This window comes from Spermophilus citellus (genome assembly GCF_964194105.1).
Source record: "Spermophilus citellus genome assembly, chromosome: 9".
NCBI lineage: Eukaryota > Metazoa > Chordata > Mammalia > Rodentia > Sciuridae > Spermophilus > Spermophilus citellus.
In genome coordinates, this window is record NC_138191.1 from 103,315,462 (window position 1) to 103,335,116 (window position 19,655).

At 41.4% G+C, this 19,655-nt stretch overlaps 1 protein-coding gene across 2 annotated transcripts; it reads left to right on the top strand.

The window, feature by feature from the left end:
- Nucleotides 1–1,623: 1,623 nt before the first annotated feature.
- On the top strand, nucleotides 1,624–19,145 carry LOC308657130 (cytochrome P450 4A11-like; the record flags this gene model as incomplete). Of its 2 annotated transcripts, XM_081308592.1 has the most annotated exons (12): nucleotides 1,624–1,812; nucleotides 3,044–3,185; nucleotides 10,996–11,040; nucleotides 12,357–12,484; nucleotides 13,372–13,493; nucleotides 14,185–14,339; nucleotides 14,765–14,871; nucleotides 14,958–15,148; nucleotides 15,250–15,383; nucleotides 16,447–16,511; nucleotides 16,660–16,736; nucleotides 18,977–19,145. In XM_081308592.1, the coding sequence occupies 12 exons, from the start codon at nucleotides 1,624–1,626 to the stop codon at nucleotides 19,143–19,145; spliced, it is 1,524 nt and encodes a 507-aa protein (XP_081164718.1). The 2 variants fall into 2 exon arrangements, with proteins under 2 accessions (XP_081164718.1, XP_081164719.1); XM_081308593.1 differs by lacking the exons at nucleotides 3,044–3,185; nucleotides 10,996–11,040; nucleotides 12,357–12,484.
- Between the last annotated feature and the right edge of the window lie 510 nt (nucleotides 19,146–19,655).

Consider the following 19,655-nt stretch of genomic DNA (forward strand, 5'->3'; position numbering starts at 1 on the left):
GGAAAAAACCATGTGGATGAGTGAAGGGGTCAGGCCAGAAGGAACCTTGCAGCTGCGGGGAGAGCCAGCTTCCCCCAGATTCTTCCTGAAGTATCTTGTGTGTTACTCTCTGAATCCTGCATTTGGTTTGGTTTGATCTTGGAGAACTATGAGAAGTGAGAGTAAGGGTCTCCAAGATGTGAACCTTCCCTAATTCTCCATGGTGTGTTGGAGACTGATCTTCCAGAGGCCACCCACCCTCAGGTGGTCTCCTATTCCTTTCCCGACACCCTGTTCTTCTTAGTGTTTTCCTCACCTGGTGAACATTTCATTGCTCCACTATAGCTTTATCCCATTTTCCTATACTGATGTCATTTTCTTCATTTACTCACAAGACAGTGAGGCTGAGAAATTTTCTTGAAATTGTTGAAAGACTGAAAGAATGAGCTGCACTCAAGAGTAATTGGGAAAAGGATTAATAGCCTTCTTACAAGGAAGACACTGAACTCAGAGAGGATAAGTTGCCAGGTCCTCTATCTCAGAACCAGCCTTCTACAGTCTTTCCTGCCCCACTCACAGACTAGGATACTCTCCTGAGTCCCACTCCAGTGCTCCACTCAGAGCGTGGTCACCTGGATCATATAACAGCATGGTGCATATGGAGAGTCTCAAGGAATATTTCTGAAGCAGCTGGAACTCATACACTGGAGTTGAACAGTTGGGCTCAGATTTGGTTGCCAATAAGAAAGGATTCTAATCCCACCACCCACTTTCTTTGACCATTTTCCTCTTGACACCTCACGTTATGTCTTTGGAATAATAATTTTTTTCATCAAACTGAATGTTTGATGGATTAGGCTAGGAATTTCTTCAAGTGTGTTCTTTACATAGCTTGACCCACCCACTTCCTAGCCCCTAGTTGGTACTCAAAACATATTTGTGTGCAATAAGGAGTAGGGAAAGTGAGTCTGGGCATGGCCTTTGCCTCTGTCAGTTTATAAGAGTTAGACCTCCCTGTTTCCCAAGGTGTATCTTTCAGGTTAATCAATTCTAGACTCAGGTCAATTTCTGTCTCACCCTGCTCCCTTCCACCTGTGGGTGAAGCAATAATCCCAGACTTAGTCAGGGCTGGTGAGGGTATCTTAGTGACTATGAGGGAGAGCAAGTGATCTGGAAATTTCTGCACCATAAGTCCTCAAAGCAGGTGATGAGGTTCAGTGCTAAGCCTTCCATTTACCTCTTTGTAACAATAAACTTTTCATTATAAATAATGGCAATAGGTTCTCACAACACCGCCATACCTACTGAATGTTTGATTAGTTACCTCTGCAAATTCTCAAAGTCTGGGTTCAGGTCCGTTCTCCTTCACCAACTAGCATGCAGCCTAGCACCTAGTTGGTGCCCAACAAGTATATGTCATCAATATGGAGAAGGGGAAATGGGTGTGTGCATGGCCATTGCCTCTGTCCACTGATAAGGTTTTGACCTCACTGTTTCCCAAGGTGAAACTTTCAGGTTAATCAATTCTGTACACTGAGATCAAGCCCTGCCTGCACAGTTCACTCTACCACAAGTGGGTGGGACGTTCCTCCCAGACTTAATCAGTGACAAGGGAACAGTGAGTAACACAGAAGCTTCTGCACCATGAGCATCTCTACACTGAGCCTCACCAGATTCCCGGGCAGCATCTCTGGGCTCCTCCAAGTGGCCTCGCTGCTCAGCTTGCTTCTGCTGCTGTTCAAGGCAGCCCAGTTCCTCCTGCGCAGGCAATGGCTGCTCAAAGCCCTTCAGCAGTTTCCATCTCCACCATCCCACTGGTTCTTTGGCCACAAGGTAGGAAGAAATGGGAAGGGGAGTAGGAGGGAAGGGAGACTTCAGCCCAAAGACTGGCCAGGAAGTCCACAGGACAAAGCCTGTTGCAGGCAGGACAAAGCCTGTTGCATGTACTAGGCATCTGAGGAACACCCAGATTACCTCTCTGGCTTGGCCCATCCCAGCACCAGGAGCTCACTCCTTTAAATGAAGCCTGTCCTGCTGTTACTCAACTCTGTCACTCACTCTATCACCATGCAGATCTGACATCTGTCCTTGCAGCCTGGCACCTTAGAGGACTGTTGTTTGTTCTTCCTGAGTCTTCTCAAGGCCAAGCTCACCTAGACCCCTCAAAGATCCTCCATCTCAGAACCAGCCTTCTTCAGGCTTTCCTGCCCCACTCACAGACTAGGATACTCTTTGTCTGGTCCTGAGTTTGCTCTGAAACACAGATATCAGTGTGATGGAGTCACTATCCTGAGGAGATCATTCTGGGATAACAAAGGGCACGAATATCAGGACGTGTCAGGACACAGGGAATCAGCTACCACTGCTCAGGTGGGGGGACCAAATGGATGGGTTTGCCCCCAACTGAGGATGTTTCCAGAATGTGTGTTTTGAAGGGCAAATGTATGTCATGGGTATAGGAGCCAGGAAAGGCAGCACTTTTTTTTTTTTTTTTTTTTTTTTTGCTGGTGAGGGTGACTGGTTTTAGTGTTAACCTCCAAACAAGATTTGTTTATCTCTCCTTCAACACACCTTGCATGTGAGGTCTTTGGGTTTTGGGAACACTAACACTGTCTTGTACCCCAGTGCCCAGAGCAGAGCCTGGCACCTTGTGTAGAGTCAGAGGAAGGAGAGAAAGGAAGAGCCTGAGGGCAGTGGAGGGAGGGAGTCAACTTCCTACATTTCCAGCCCGGAGGGAGCTCACAGAGCAAGATATAGGGACAGCAGGGAGAGAAGCTCTGCTAGGAATTGTGCTCTGAACACACTCAAGAGGAGGTGGAGGATGTCCACACAGACATCTGAGGCTCTGACCCCCACAGCTCTGCTGAGGCACACAGCTCTACTCTCCAGGGCCACAGGATCCAGCTTAGGGCAGCACACGTAGGTCAGCAGAAACAGCTCCAAAACCCTGAGTTCTGCTGAAAGATCCAGAAATATGTCCTGATGGTTATGCTGCCCTTCACTACAGTCCCTAAGCCAGAAATAAAAGATGATTTTTAAAGCATTGTCTTTCCCCTGATATCAGATCCCGAAGGACCAGGAGCTACAATATGTTCTGAAGTGGGTTAATGAGTTCCCAAGTGCCTTCCCACACTGGCTGTGGGGCAGCAAAGTGCGTGTCCTCATCTATGACCCTGAATACATGAAGGCGATTCTGGGGAGGTCAGGTGAGAGTGAACCCCCTCTCAGCAGGTTCAGTTTTTCTCTTTTGAGATCATACCTGGGTCTGTGGAAGTCCATAAAAAAGTGGCCATTTATTAATAAATGTCTGAATTATCTACTTACTTTTCTCCCTGGATACACCTAGCATATGGGCAATAATACTTACTTTATAATGGACATTTACAACAGTTTGGGGGGATGATTTATTTATTTATTTATTTTATTCTCTTTAATTTATTCTGATTTGTTATATATGACAGCAGAATGCATTACAATTCATATTATACATGTAGAGGCCAATTTTTCATATCTTTAGTTGTTCACAACGAAGAGTCACCATGCGTGTCTTCATACATGGGCTTACGATAATGATGTCCATCTTTTTTCAGTGTCTTTCCTACCCCCATGTCCATCCCATTCTCTCCCAATTCTTTTCCCTATCTAGAGTTCATCTAATCCTCCCATGCTCCCCGCCAACCCCACTATGAATCTGCATCCTTATGTCAGAGAAAACATTCGGCATTTGGTTTTTTGGAATTTGCTAACTTCATTTGGCATTATATTCTCCAACTCCAATCATTTACCTGCAAATGCCATGATTTTATTCTCTTTTATCGCTGAGTAATATTCCACTGCATACACACACACACACACACACACACACACACACACCCCACAGTTTCTTATCCATTCATCTAATGAAGGGCATCTAGGTTGGTTTCACAGTTTGGCTATTATGAATTGTGCAGCTATTCACATTGATGTGGTATTCACATTGATGTAGCTGTGTCCCTGTAGTATGCTGTTTTTATGTCCTTTGGGTATAGATCAAGGAGTGGGATAGCTGGGTCAAATGGTGTTTCCATTCCGTTTTCCAAAAAGAATCTCCATATGCCCCTGAATACATGAAGGTGATTCTGGGGAGATTAGGTGAGAGTGATCTGTTTTCCATATTGGCTGCAGCAATTTTCAGTTCCACCAGCAATGAGTGTGCCTTTCCCCTGTTGTTTATATTCTTAATAGTTGCCATTTTGACCGGAGTGAGATGAAATCTCAGTGTAGTTTTGATTTGCATTTCTCTAATTGCTAGAGATGTTGAACATTTATTCATATATTTGTTGATTGATATACATATCATCTTCTGAGAAGTGTCTGTTTGGTCCCTTGACCCATTTATTCATTGAGTTATTTGTTTGTTTGTTTGTTTGTTTTTTGGTGTTAAGATTTTTGAGTTCTTTATATGTCCTAGAGATTAGTGCTCTATCTGATGTACGTAGAACGTGTAGGAAAATTTGCTCCCATCCTGTAGGCTCTCTATTCACCTCACTGATTGTTTCTTTTGCTGAGAAGAAGCTTTTTAGTTTGAATTCATTCCATTTATTGATTCTTGATTTTAACTTTTGCTCTATAAGAGTCTTATTAAGGAAGTCAGGGCCTAATCTCACCTGATGGAGATTTGGGCCTACTTTTTCTTCTATTAGGTGCAGGGTCTCTGTTTAATTCCAAGGTTCTTGATCCACTCTGAGTTGAGTTTTGTGTGTGGTGAGAGATAGGGGCTTAATTTTATTTTGTTGCATATGGATTTCCAGTTTTTCCAGCACCATTTGTTGAAGAGACTATCTTTTCTCCAATGTATTTTTTGATGATTTTGTCTAATATAATATAATGTAATTATGTGTGTTTATCTCTGTGTCTTCTATTCTGTACCATTGGTTCTACCAGTTTATTTTGGTGCCAATACGCCAATACCATGCTGTTTTTGTTACTATTGCTCTGTAGTATAGTTTAAGGTCTGGTATAGTGATGCCACCTGCTTTACTATTCTTGCTAAGTATTGCTTTAGCTATTCTGGGTCTCTTATTTTTCCAGATAAATTTCATAACTGGTTTTCTATTTCTTTTTGTTTTTGAAATTAATTAATTAATTATTTTTATTCCAGTTTGTTATATATGACAGTAGAATGCATTACAATTCATATTACACATACAGAACACAATTTTTCATATCTCCGGTTGTATACAAAATATGTTCACAACATTCATGTCTTCATACATGTACTTAAGGTAATGATATACATCTCATTCCACCATCCTTTCTACCACCATCCCCCTCCCTTTCCCTCCCACCCCTTTGCTGTCTTTGTTACTGTTGCTCTATACTATAGTTTAAGGCTCTGGAATAGTGATATCACCTGCTTCTCTATTCTTGCTAAGGATTGCTTTGGGATTCTTGGTCTCTTATTTTTCCAGATGAATTTCATGATTGCCTTTTCTATTTCTATGAGGAATGTCATTGGGATTTTGATTGGGATTTCATTGAATCTATATAGTGCGTTTAGAAGTATAGTCATTTTGACAATATTAATTCTGCCTATCCAAGAACAAGGGAGATCTTTCCATCTTCTAAGGTCTTCTTTAATTTCTTTCTTTAGTGTTCTGTAATTTTTATTGTAGAGATCTTTCACTTCTTTCATTAAGTTGATTCCCAACTATTTAATTTTTTTGAGGCTATTGTTAGTGTGGTGGTTTTCCTAGTTTCTCTTTATGAGGATTTGTCACTGATTATATAGAAATGCCTTTGATTTATGGGTGTTGATTTTATATCCTGCTACTTTGTTGAATTCATTTACTAGTTCAAGAAGTTTTCTGGTGGAATTTTTTGGGTCTTCTAGGTATAGAATCATATTGTCAGAAAATAGTGATAATTTTAGTTCTTCTTTTTACTATCCATATCCCTTTAATTTCTTTCATCTGTCTAATTGCTCTGGCTATGGTTTCAAAAGTAAGTTAAATAGAAGTGGTGAAAGAGGACATCTCTGTCGTGTTCCAGTTTTTAGAGGGAATGCTTTCAATTTTTCTCCATTTAGAATGATGTTGGCCTTGTGCTTAGCATGGATAGCTTTCACAATGTTGAGATATGTTCCTGTTATCCCTAGTTTTTCTAGTGTTCTAAACATGAAGGGGTACTATAGTTTGTCAAATGCTTTTTTTGTATCTTTTAAGATGATCTTATGATTCTAATCTTTAAGTCTATTGATGGGATGAATTACATTTTTTGATTTCCATATGTTGAATCAACTTTGCATCCCTGGAATAACCTCCACTTGATGGTGGTGCATTAACTTTTAGATATGTTTTTGTATTTGATTTGCCAGAATTTTTGCATCTATGTTCATTAGAGATATTAGTCTGAAGTTTTCTTCCTTTGATGTGTATTTGCCTGGTTTGGGGATCAGTGTGATATTGGCTTCATAGAATGAATTTGGAAGTGCTCTCTCTTTTTCTATTTTACAAAATAAGTTGAAGAGTATGGTATTAGTTATTCTTTAAAGGTCTTATAGAACTCAGCTGTGTATCCAACTGGTCCTGGGATTTTCTAGATTGGTAGGCTTCTGATAGTGTCTTCTATTTCATTGCTTGAAATTGATCTGTTTAAATTGTGTATATCATCCTGATTCAGTTTGGGTAAATAATATGACTCAATAAATTTGTGAGTGCCTCTATTTTATTGGAGTACAAATTTTCAAAATAATTTCTAATTATCTTCTGTATTTCTGTAGTGTCCAGCATGATATTTCCTTTTTCATCATAGATGTTAGTAATCTGAGTTTTCTCTCTTACTCTCTTCATTAGCATGGCTAAGAGCTTATCAATTTTATTTTTTTCAAAGACCAACTTTTTGTTTTGTCAACTTTTTGAATTGCTTCTTTTTTTCAATGTCATTGATTTCAGCTCTGATTTTAATTATTTTCTGTCTTCTACTGCTTTTGATATTGATTTATTCTTCATTTTCTAGGGCTTTGAGATGTAATGTTAGGTCATTTATTTGTTGACTTTTTCTTCTTTTAAGGAATGAGCTCCATGCAGTGAACTTTCCTCTGAACTGCTTTCATAGTGTCGCAGAGATTTTGATATGTTGTATCAATGTTCTCATTTACCTCTAAGAATTTTTAATCTCTTCTTTGATGTCTTTTGCAACTGACTTTTCATTCAATAGCATATTATTTAGTCTCCAGGTATTGGAGTAGCTTCTATATTTTATTTTATCACTGATTTTTAATTTTATTCCTTTGTAATCTGATAGAATGCAGGGTATTATCTCTTTCTTTGTATTTGCTAAGTGTTGCTTTGTGGCACAATATATGGTCTATTTTAGAGAAGGATCCATGTGCTGTTGAGAAGAAAGTGTATTTGCTCATTGAAGGATAAAATATTCTATGTTTTAAGATCATCTTTTAAAATGATCTTATGATTCTAATCTTTAAGTCTATTGATGGGATGAAATACATCTTTTGATTTCCATATGTTGAATCAACTTTGCATCCCTGGAATAAACTCCACTTGATAGTGGTGCATTAACTTTTAGATATGTTTTTGTATTTGATTTGCCAGAATTTTTGCATCTATGTTCATTAGAGATATTAGTCTGAAGTTTTCTTCCTTTGATGTGTATTTGCCTGGTTTGGGGATCAATGTGATATTGGCTTCATAGAATGAATTTGGAAGTGCTCTCTCTTTTTCTATTTTATGAAATAAATTGAAGAGTAAGTTCAATAACTTAAGTCTAAGTTATTGATTGTATTATTGAGTTCTATAGTTTCTTTGTTTAGCTTTTTTTTTTTTATTTTTTTTTTATTTATTTATTTTTTAATATTTATTTATTTATTTATTTATTTATTTTTTATTTTTATTTTTTTTTTTTTTTAGTTCTTGGCGGACACAACATCTTTGTTGGTATGTGGTGCTGAGGATCGAACCCGGGCCGCACGCATGCCAGGCGAGCGCGCTACCGCTTGAGCCACATCCCCAGCCCCCTTTGTTTAGCTTTTGTTTGGAAGATGCATCCAGAGGTGAATGAGGAGCGTTAAAATTACCCAGAATTATTGTGTTGTGGTATATTTGACTCTTGAACTTGAGAAGAGTTTGTTTGATGAATGTAGATACTCCAATTTGGGGAGCATATATATTTATAACTGTTATGTCTTGTTGGTGTATGGTTTCCTTGAGCAGTATAAAATGTCTTTCTTTATCCCTTTTTATTAACTTTGGCTTGAAGTCTACTTTACTTGATGGGATGTTGGAAACCCTTGTTTGTTTCTGCAGTCCATGTGAGTGGTCTGATTTTTCCCAATCAGTCTGTGGATGTATTTTCCTATGAGATGAGTCTCTTGAAGGCAGAATATTGTTGGTTTTTTTTAAATCTAATATGCTAGTCTATTTTTTTCCTTACCATGACTCAAAGTGGTGTAGGGAGGGAGAGCATGGGAGAAAGATTACCTCTAGATAGGGAAAAGGGGTGGGAGGGAAAGGGAGGGTAAGGGGAATAGCAAGGATGGTGGAAGGTGATAGTCTGTGTTTTTTTTATTGGTGAGTTTCGGCCATTAACATTCAGGGTAATTACTGAGACATGATTTATATTCCCAGCCATTTTTGTTTGTTTTTAGTATTTAACTTGACTTGGTTTCTCATTTGATTAGTTTTTCCTTTAGTGTAAGACCTACCTCTGCTGATTTTCATTGTTGTTTTTCATTTTCTTTTCATGTAATATTTTGCCTAGGATGTTTCATAGTGCAGGCTTTCTAGTTGTAAATTCTTTTAACTTTTGTTTATTATGCAAGTTTTTTAGTTCATCATCAAATTTTAAGCATAATTTTGCTGGATATAAGATTCTTGTTGGCATCCATTTTCTTTCAGAGCTTGGTATATGTTGTTCCAGGATCTTCTAGCTTTTGGGGTCTGGTTGAAAAATCTTCTCAAAATCTAATTTGTTTCCCCATATATGTATTCTGATTCCTTTCTCTCATGGCTTTTAAAATTCTCTCCTTATTCTGTATGCTATGCATTTTCATTTTAATGTTCCTTGGTGTGGATCCGTTGTGATTTTGTACATTTGGTGTCCTGTAAACCTCTTGTATTTGATTTTACAATTCATTCTTCATGTTTGGAAAATCTTCTGATATTATTTCATTGAATAGATTGTTCATTTCTTTGGTTTGGAACTCTATTTCTTTCTCTATCCCAATAACTCTTAAATTTGGTGTTTATATTCTATCCCATATTTCTTGAATGTTCTGCTCATGGTTTCTTACCATCTTCATTGTGTGGTCTACATTCTTTTCAAGATTATATATTTTGTCTTCATTATCTGAGGTCCTGTCTTCCAAGTGGTCTAATCTGTTGGTGATGCTTTCAAGTGATCTTTTAATTTGATTTATTATTCTTTCATTTTAATTATTTCTGATTGTTTTTTAGAACCTCTATCTCCCTATTGAAGTAATCTTTTGCTTCCCATATTTGTTTATGTAGCTCTTTATTGAAATGATTTTTTTTGCTGTCTGTATTTGCTCTCTTATATCATCCTTTAATTCACAGAACATTTTAATTATATACATTCTGAACTCCTTCTATGTAATTTCTTCTGCTGTGCTGTCCATGGATTCTTATAATGTAGTATCTTGACTTGTTTGGGGGCACTTCCTTCCCTTATTTTTTCATATTGTTTGGGTGTCTTCCCTTCTAACAATGCAGATGCGAGGAATTGCCATTTTACCCTATAGGCTTATAGTGTCCCTACAGGGTTCCAATACCTCTCCTTCGAGGGGAAGGACAATGTTAAAGATCTCAATGCAAACAATATACAACCTTAAACCAAATAGTTGCTATTAAGAGGTTTACAGTTTGGTTACAATATACAAAGTATTGTATATTGTAACTGATATACAATATACAGAAGTTCAGTTATTTTCTACAATATAAACACTATGTTTGCAAAAGTATTTACAGTTTTTGATGGTGGACAAAGAACTGGGGGTGAAATTTAGGATGATAGGCTGAGGAGGTAGGAGGTGAGGATATGGAATTATTGTGTGAGAGAGGAATCTAAAGAAGGTTAGTAGCAGGAGAAGAGAGAGGAAGTAATTTTGGGTGGAGAAGTAAGTGGGAAGACAGTAGAGTACATAAAACAAGCAGACATAAATATTAAGAAAAATAAAAAATGTAAAAATAGAAGAAAAAAAGAATATACAACACAACTGTAATATACTATTCAGACATCCCAGTCTCAATATCCTAATTCATGAAATGTACTTGGTTTCACATATGTTGGGGGACATGAGGGCGAGAGAATAGAAGGAGGAAGAGATAATGTGCTGCTGGCGGCCACATCAGCTGCTCCTCTGTTGGTAGGGAAGGGACCCCAGGGGCAGCTTGGAGCAAGGCTGGTGCTTGGGTGGCAGAGGGAGGAAGTAGGAAGGGAGGCAGCAAGTGAGTGGCACCTATTGGGAAGGGAGAGGGAGGGAGGGAGGGTGGGGGATGATTTTTATGTCATTTTTTTCTGTCTCTTTTAAAACTATTGAGGTTATCACTTAGGTATATCAGCTTGTATCTTTTGAGGTGATTTCTTAGGTATATTGGCCTGATCTGTTAGGTGTATTGGCCTATATCCAAAAAGCATTCTTCATCTCCACATTAACTTTGGTTTGAAACCTCTAATCTCCCCCTACTTAATAATGGGCTAACTAAGCCATCACTCATTGTGAGAACATTCCAAGGCTCAGTGTTATTCTTTGTCATTGAGAACATGTCCTATGTCCCTTGCCAGCTTCTCATTGCAGTCCTTCTGGTCCATGTCTTCCTGAGCCCTTTAGCTGTTGTAGCAGAGACAGAATGGGATGAGAGGAAGTGGGAGGTGACATGGAACCAAATGCCAATTGACAGTCATCAGGCACTCATGACAGTGCCTGGCCTCAATCACAGTGGCCCTGGGTCTTCATTATTTGCCTCCTTCTTGCAGTTAATCCCATTACTTACTTTTCAGATCCAAAAGCTCATAATACATACAGAATTGTGGCTCCCTGGATTGGTATGTACATCTGAAAGTGGGCACTCTGAAATTAGGGTTGGCAAAATCTCTCTCTCTGACTCACACAGAACAAGATTTGATGGGTCACTACCATGATTTCCACTAAATAAAGCCTCATTTCTTTTTTAAAATTAATATTTAAAAAATTTATATATGACAGCAAAATGCATTACAATTCATATTGCACATATAGAGCATAATTTTTCATATCTCTGGTTGTATATAAAGTATATTCACACCAATTCCTGTCTTCATACATGTATCTTTGGATAATGATGTCCATCACATTCCACCATCAATTCTAACCCTATGCCCACTTCCTTTCCCTCCCATCCCTCTGCCCTATCTAGAGTTCGTCTATTCCTACATGCTCCCCCTCCCTACCCCACTATGAGTCAGCCTCCTTATATCAGAGAAAACATTTGGCATTTGTTTTTTTTTGAGGATTGGCTACTTTACTTAGCATCATCTTCTCCAACGCCATCCATTTACCTGCAAATACCATGATTTTATTCTATTTTATTGCTGAGTACTTTCCACCGTGTATAAATGCCACATTTTTTTTATCCACTCATCTACTGAAGGGCATCTAGTCTGGTTCCACAGTTTAGCCATTGTGAACTGTGGTGCTATAAACATTGATATAGCTGTGTCCCTGTACTATGCTGCTTTGAAGTCCTTTGGATAAACTGAGGAATATTATAGCTGGGTCAAATGGTGGCTCCATTCCCAATTTTCCAAAAAATCTCCATACTGCTTTCCATATTGGCTGCAGCAATTTGAAGTCCCACCAGCAATGTATGAGTGTGCCTTTTTCCCCACATCCTCACCAACACTTATTGTTGTTTGTCTTCATAATAGCTCATAATAGCTACCATTCTGACTGGAGTGACATGAAATCTTAGAGTAGTTTTGATTTGCACTTCTCTAATGGCTGAGAAGTTTCTTTCAATCTATCCAGAACCCCACCCCTCCTGCAAGCTGTTGTGAGCCCTCCTGAGGCTCACTCCTTCCCTCTCTCCTTCTAGGTACCTCCAAACAGTCTCAGCCTGACATGGACTTGGGTACCTCTTTCTCTGGCCCACACATCCTTTCTACATCTCCTTTTCAGCTGTCATAATCACAACAGATATACCAGCCCAACTGGGAAATTCATTTTCCTGAAAAGTGCCAGTCATTACTGTCTTTGTCCAAAGAAATTCTGCCCTCTGGATCTCTTCCCCAAGAGTCCCACCATCAGTCTCTCCCACATTGTCCCCAGACTTCCTCTCCTCCCATTGTCCGCTCACTCATGCACACAACCATGTATGGCCCAGGGTACGGTTTGCTCCTGTTGAATGGGGAGACATGGTTCCAGCACCGCCGGATGTTGACCCCAGCCTTCCACTATGACATCCTGAAGCCCTACGTGGGAATCATGGCTGACTCTGTCAGAGTGATGCTGGTGAGTCTCTCTCTTTCATTCTCATTCATTCACTCAAGGCTCACACTGAGATTCCACAGCCTAACAGCCATCAAAAACAGTCACATGGAACAACAATCTCAGGCCATTACTGTGAGAGTCAGTTCTTCAAAAGTTGAAGGAGCAGAGTGGCCAGGCAACAGGATATGGTCACTTCCTTATGGTTCAAGGCAGACAGCATCATGGTGGATATAGACTCCCCTTCCTACTTCCAAGTCTTCAGCAGGGGGGGTTGATCCAGCTTGAAAGCAGGCCTGTGCAATGGTATCTTCAGTAGCACTGCGGATCCTGGGGTAGGATTCTCTCAGGGTGGAGTTGAGGGCTTCATGTGGACTTGAGTGACCCATGAATTGATATATACCCAGATCCACATCTCACAGTGAACCTACACATCCATCATATCCATCAGAACTCAGATGAATGATCTGACAGTGCTCAGCAACTTTTTTTTTTTTTGAAGGATAATGAAAAGAGTTATTTTCAATATGTGGCTCATGAGTCCTAGAGGTTCTATTTGCTTGAAATTTTCTTGTCCTCATATTTGGTATTCTGCCAGTTTTTTAAGTCTAGCTCATGAATTTAAAACTTAAATGGTGGCCTATGAGCTTTTTAATCAATTGAATGGTCATAAGTGATTGCCCAAAATTCTAAATTAATAATCTATTATGTAAATATTTGTTTCATTTTATAATTAAAATTTCTGAGAAAACATCGGAGTACAAATATTTGCTTCATACTCTTAATTTGCAAAAATGAATGTGACTCTGAGATTCAGGAAAGAATACCTGGAGATGAAGAGAAAGAGGTTAGCCCTACAAGCATACGTCTTTTGGGGAACTGAATAGGATAATGACCTTCTCCCTCCCCAGGACAAATGGGAGCAGCTTATTGGACAGAACTCTCTGGAGATTTTTCAGCATGTCTCTCTGATGACCCTGGACACCATCATGAAGTGTGCCTTCAGCCACCAGGGCAGTGTCCAGCAGGAGAGGTCAGTGCCAAACCCATGAGGTAAGGGATACTTGTTCTAATCAACTGGTGTAAGTTTACCCAAGATTTGAGTGATGCATCTTGGACATTTACCACATCAAAATGGGAGATTCTTATTCTGGTCCCAGACCAAGCCCTGATTCCTGAGCAGACCCAAACATGCCCCATCCATAGGTCCCTGATTCCTGAATGGGGTAGAAGTCTGATTGCTCATGTCATCTTCTAAAGTCCCAATGCTTACGGCAGTCTGGCTGGGCACTCAAGCAGGAACAAACTTTATTTTCCGAACTCCAGCAAACGCCACCCACGTGGCCATCCTAGGCACCACACACCAACTGGAACTCCCTCCACTGGAACTTCACCAACCAAGGAACTCCCCAGGCATCCCCGCAGGAACTCCAAAGTAGCAGGCGCCCTAGGCAGACAGCAGGGGTCTATATACAATTGAATACACAACCTGTTTCAATCCAGCATCATCTTAATGGCTTGCCTTCAACCATTACTTCTGGCAAAATGCCAGGGGCCATTCCTACTTGGCTGTGGCTCTCAACAAATGCTCACAAGAGATGTAACACAGATAAAAGGTGTCAGTGTTGTCTGTCCCAATCATTCAGTAATCTCCATATAGAACCCACACTGCTTCCAGGTCATGTGGCCCCATAGTATGATGTGTTCTGCAATCTCTCCATCAGGAATTCCAAGTCCTACATTCAGGCTGTTGGGGATATGAACTACCTGTTTTTATCTCGTGCGAGGAATGTCTTTCACCAGAACGACACCATCTACAGACTGACCTCTGATGGCCGCTTGTTTCACCATGCCTGCCAGCTTGCCCATGAGCACACAGGTTCTGTCTCTAATCCTGTCTCCTTTCCTTTACCAGGTTCAGTCTAAGAGATAGGGCCATGGCCCCTGAGACAGAGGCAGGGCATCTGCTAACAATGGAAAGAAACTAGGACACCCTTATGCTGGACACTATCTTACTGAAAGTGTTAGGAGCTGAGATGTTAGTGTGTCAGGTACAGCACAATACCAGTATTATCACATTAGCAGTGTTGAATGAGACCTATCCCACCAGAATTCAACAGGGACTCCCATGGCTATGTTCCGGAGGGAGGCCTGGCCTGCACCAGATGGTGCTAGACTCCCACACACCCACTCACCTGTGTATCCTGAGCTCCATAGGACACCCAGATTGTCATAGGGGTAAAATGGCTTATCAGGGGTTGCTGTAGCTGTGTTTTCTACCTGGTAATTCCTATCCTGGGACAGATCAAGTGATCAGGCAAAGGAAGGCTCAGCTGCAGAATGAGGGAAAGCTGGAGAAGATCAGGAAGAAGAGGCACTTGGATTTCTTGGACATCCTTCTGTGTGCCAAAGTGAGTATGTGAGGGGTGGAAAAACTAGACGCTTTGCCTAGGAAAGGGAGGGATAAACCCTGCTCTCTCATCCATGGACTCCCCAGATGGAGAATGGGAGCAGCCTGTCTGATGAGGACCTGCGTGCCGAGGTGGACACCTTCATGTTTGAGGGCCATGACACCACAGCCAGTGCTATCTCCTGGATCTTCTATGCTCTGGCCACACACCCGGAGCATCAGCAGAGGTGCAGGGAGGAGGTCCAGAGCCTCCTGGGGGATGGAGCCTCCATCACCTGGTGAGTGAGAGCTCAAGAGGTGGGAGAGCCCTGCCTCCGGTAGGGGCAAGGTGCTGGTCTTCCTGGGCCCTTCCTGCCCCTCAGGATGGCCTTCACTTCAGGGACCACATGGACCAGATGCCCTATACCACCATGTGCATCAAGGAGGCCCTGAGGATCTATCCACCAGTAGCAAGTGTGAGCAGAGATCTCAGCAAACCTCTCACTTTCCCTGATGGACGCTCCTTACCCAAAGGTATGACCTTTCTATACTTACCCAATCTCTCCCTAGGGAAAGGTGGACCAAAGATCCACATGTTCTTTAGATTTTATGAGCCTCTCTCAGCCTCCCTTTCTTCCTTTGTAGAACAGATAGTTACTCAGGGCTGGGGATGTGGCTCAAGCGGTAGCGCACTCCCCTGGCATGCCTGCAGCCCGGGTTCAATCCTCAGCACCACTTACAAAGATGTTGTGTCTGCAGAGAACTAAAAAATAAATATTAAAATTCTCAAAAAAAGTTAAAAAAAAAGAAAAGATAGTTACTCTGAAATTTGGATGACTCTTATGAAATGCTGGACAGAGAGCTTGAAATCAGAAAAATCTCAACTAAAAAATGCCAACTTATGGATTCAATATCAACCTTCAGATATTATACTTGTGATTATCAGTACTTGAGAAGAGCAGGGTAGAGAGATAATCATACAGGGTCAATGAGTTGTGGTTTTTATTTTTTTTAATGCCTCAAGGCAAATGAAGGAGATCATGAAAACCCATGTTACAAGTCAATGTGGCCCAGAATCTAAGGATTTCCTGGTTGATAGAAAGGAGAAGCTGATATTTCTACCCTGTTAGGAAGCCACCCATTGGCTCACCCAGCATTGAGTCTGATCCTTGCTCTGCTACATGCCAGCTGTGTGAATATAAAAAAGATAAGCAACCTCACTGAAACTCCAGGATCTCATAAGAAAATGGGTGTAAACCTGTGTATTCTGAAGGGTGCCTGTGAGGGTCGGGTGAGTTCATGTATACTTTCCACTGTTTCATGGAAGGTACTAGATGGATAGTATTCATTTAGTGTAAGCAGTGAGTCTCCGATATTTTCTTGGTCTTATTCCTGGGCTCACAGTTTTCTGTTCCTCACCTTCACTCAGATGCTTTGCCATGCCAACGCTACCTTCCTGTGGTAAAATCATCCTGCTCAAAGTGATGATATCTGGGACGCATACAACTCATGTGTGCAGGTGTCCTGCTGTTTCAGAGACAGAGTTCTGGGCCACTGGAATAAATAATCTTTTTTCTGTCTCCTAACTGTCCCACAGGTTTCATGGTCACACTCTCCATTTATGGCCTTCACCACAACCCAAAGGTGTGGCCAAACCCAGAGGTATGAGGCCTTGTGGGGGTGGGGAAGGGGATGATCTGTTAAGACCAACACATCCTCCTTCTTCCACCTCTGTGGATCCTGTCCCCTCTGTGGCTGGAAAGCAGGGACTTGATCCCAATTTGTCCTGGCCCTGCTGCTCTCTCTGCAGGTGTTTGATCCTTCTCGATTTGCACCTGGATCTTCTCGACACAGCCACTCCTTCCTGCCCTTCTCAGGAGGATCAAGGTGAGATGTCCTCTAATTGGCAATGGGGTGGGGAGAACAGGAATTCTCTGACACATACCCAATGTTTGTGATCCCCTAGTTTTCTATGTGGCTTCTTCATGGAGGCCCTTGTTGGTTGGTTTTTGTGGGTAGAAGGTGTTGTGCGCTTGTGTCTGTGCCCCAAAGACAGGACACACTGTGGAGAGTTTGACCAACGGCTCTTTCCAATGGCCCACCCCCAAAATACACAGAAGTTTTAGCCCAAGTGTCATTTTATCTTGGTGTTTTATTCATTTTGGAGAATGAATTTTTAGAATCAGATTTCCATATGCAAACTATCCTTTGGGTGTTTGTTTTCCTCAATTGTAAGGTTTTAAGAGGTGGATTTCTTTTTCTTCTCACATTTGAATGAGATCATCCCATTTTCTGCTTAATTCCTCAGTGGCCACTGAAGAATTTTGAAATATTTCCAAATATTTAGAATTATAAAAACCTCGTTGTTCTTACTGTAAAACCATCTGTGTAAAGTTTGCAGCCTGTTGTAGAAGGGTGGATAACAGTGATTGTGATTTCATGCAGTTTGGGCGTCTGATCTCCAATTTGTGGTCTCATATTAATTGTCACATTCAGTTTCTATCTGGCCAGTCATCAAAAATTTACATGTAGAGAATGATCTCTACCCATAGTTCATGGTATAGGATGAGGAAGCTAAATGCCTCTGAGAGAAAACTCACTACTAACTTGACACAAAGCACATACTGTCATGTACACTCACAAACTCACCCGCAGTAGCTGTTGAGCTGGATAGTCCCACACCATAGGGGCTGCGGTGAAAACCCAGCAATGTTATGGGAATCAGCCTTTGAAATACACATTGACATAAACCTACTAAATAATCAGTAGAAAGGTTTTTCTGGGTCAAAAATTCTGTGAATGGTACAAGCGTAGTCAAGTTTTGAAGAACAGGCATTAAGACTGTCCATGGAGAAATCATATTTCTCAGATAATATTTATCCTGGAATTGGTAACTAGCTACAAATCATGACACTGACATTGTAGGGCAGGACAGCATTAAGTAGCTCAATTTTTAGGTAGAAAGGTTTACATTCTGTGTTCCATTGCATTTCATTTTTATTTTTGTAGTTCAACATATCTGAGTCAAATACCAATGTATTAAAAAATATGTTTCTCTGTGTCAAGTCCTGTGCTCTGAGGCAGGTTTCTGCTCTTGGCTCAGACACTTACAATTGAGATAGACATCACTCTTTCCATAACTTTTTCACTTTCTCATCACTCATTGAACATTGATGCAAGTTTCTTTGTCCCTGGCACTGTTGGAGGCCATTGGTTGTGGTGGCTACTTGAATAAAACACTGATGGTAGCTTGGGAGAGAGAGGGACAGCCAGCAGAGGGTTAAGGGTCATCTGGCCATTGTCCTGAGCCTTGAGGATGTTCAGGCAGAGTAGAAGGAGGACATCCTCAGCAACCTCAAGAATATGAGCGGAAGCAGGAAGTGGGGCTGGACAGGTGAGAGGTGGGTGAGGCAGTAGCCCACAGAGGGTGAGCAGGGAGGTGAGGCCTTGGATACTGCCCTTACTGGTGGAGGGCATGGGAGTAAGGAGGGAGGGCAGTCAGGGAGACCAGTGAAGCCAGGAAGAAGAGACTGAAGATGGCAAGAGGGATATTTCTGGAGTAGAAGTCTAGAGATGCTGGTGGACCAAGGGTGTGAGGGGAGGCTGGAGCCTGACCACTGGGTGGGAGGCAGATGGAATCAGTGCAAACAGATCCCCAGCACAATGTCCTAATAAGATGACTCTGACATCTGATTCTGCCATCAGAATCCTTTGACGCCAGAGATATGATCCCAGGGAGGGTGGCCCACACATTCCCATGCAGCCCAGACCAGTGATAACCACACGGATGAACCTGAAACCATCAGTAGAGAGACTCAACTAGCCAATGACTTATTCTTAAAATGGAAAATGTTATTAGAGTTGATTGTTCAGTGTGCTAGCCTTACCTTACCTTAGCAGAGATTTCATGTCTATGAATGTAGAAGTGGGGTCAGAGCTTTCTATAGACGAGTAGGGGCCTTGACAAAGGGCAGGAGAGTGTGAATCCAGGCTAGAAGCAGAGCTGTATGCCACCTCTAATTAAAGGAGGTTTCTGAATCTTCGTTCTTATCAGGAGCTCAGGGCTCAAGGCCTCCCCAGCTCAGAGTGGGGCCTGAGACCACTTTCTTTGTCCCTGCCTGGTTCAGGAACTGCATTGGGAAACAATTTGCCATGAATGAGCTGAAAGTAGCCGTGGCCCTGACTCTACTTCGTTTTGAGCTACTGCCAGATCCCACCAGGATTCCTGTACCCATGGCACTAATTGTGTTGAAGTCCAAGAATGGAATCCACCTGCGTCTCAGGAAGCTCCAATAATTCTGGTGGAAGAGAAGTCGTCTTTGGGCCAGCTGCTTGAAATTTTGAGTTTCTGTCACCTGTTCCTGTGCACCTTCCATTGCCCCAAAACTGCTTTCCATTTTTTCCACCTGCCCTTCTTCCCACCTGCCTGTTCTCTTGCCTCTTTGTCTCATCTAACTCTAGGCTCCCTACCTGCTTTTTTTCTATGTGTCTCCCACCTGCCTATATCTTTGTCCCCTGATAACCTGCATATCCATTTCCTTGTCTGTTCCTTTACCTTACTTGTGCTGCTTGTCTGTCCATCTATGAGTTTCTTACTGCTGCTATAAAAAGTGAGAACAACCTCAATGGCTTTGTATGACAGAAATCTAGTTACTTATGGTCCTGAATAACATGGGTTGCCTTGAGTTGCAACCACGATAATGGTGCTGTCACTGCACATCCACGGCCATTGGTGTGCCTCACCCTTTTGTCATTTCCATTATCTAGAGCTGCATTGCTGGACTTCATGATCTATGGTCAATATTC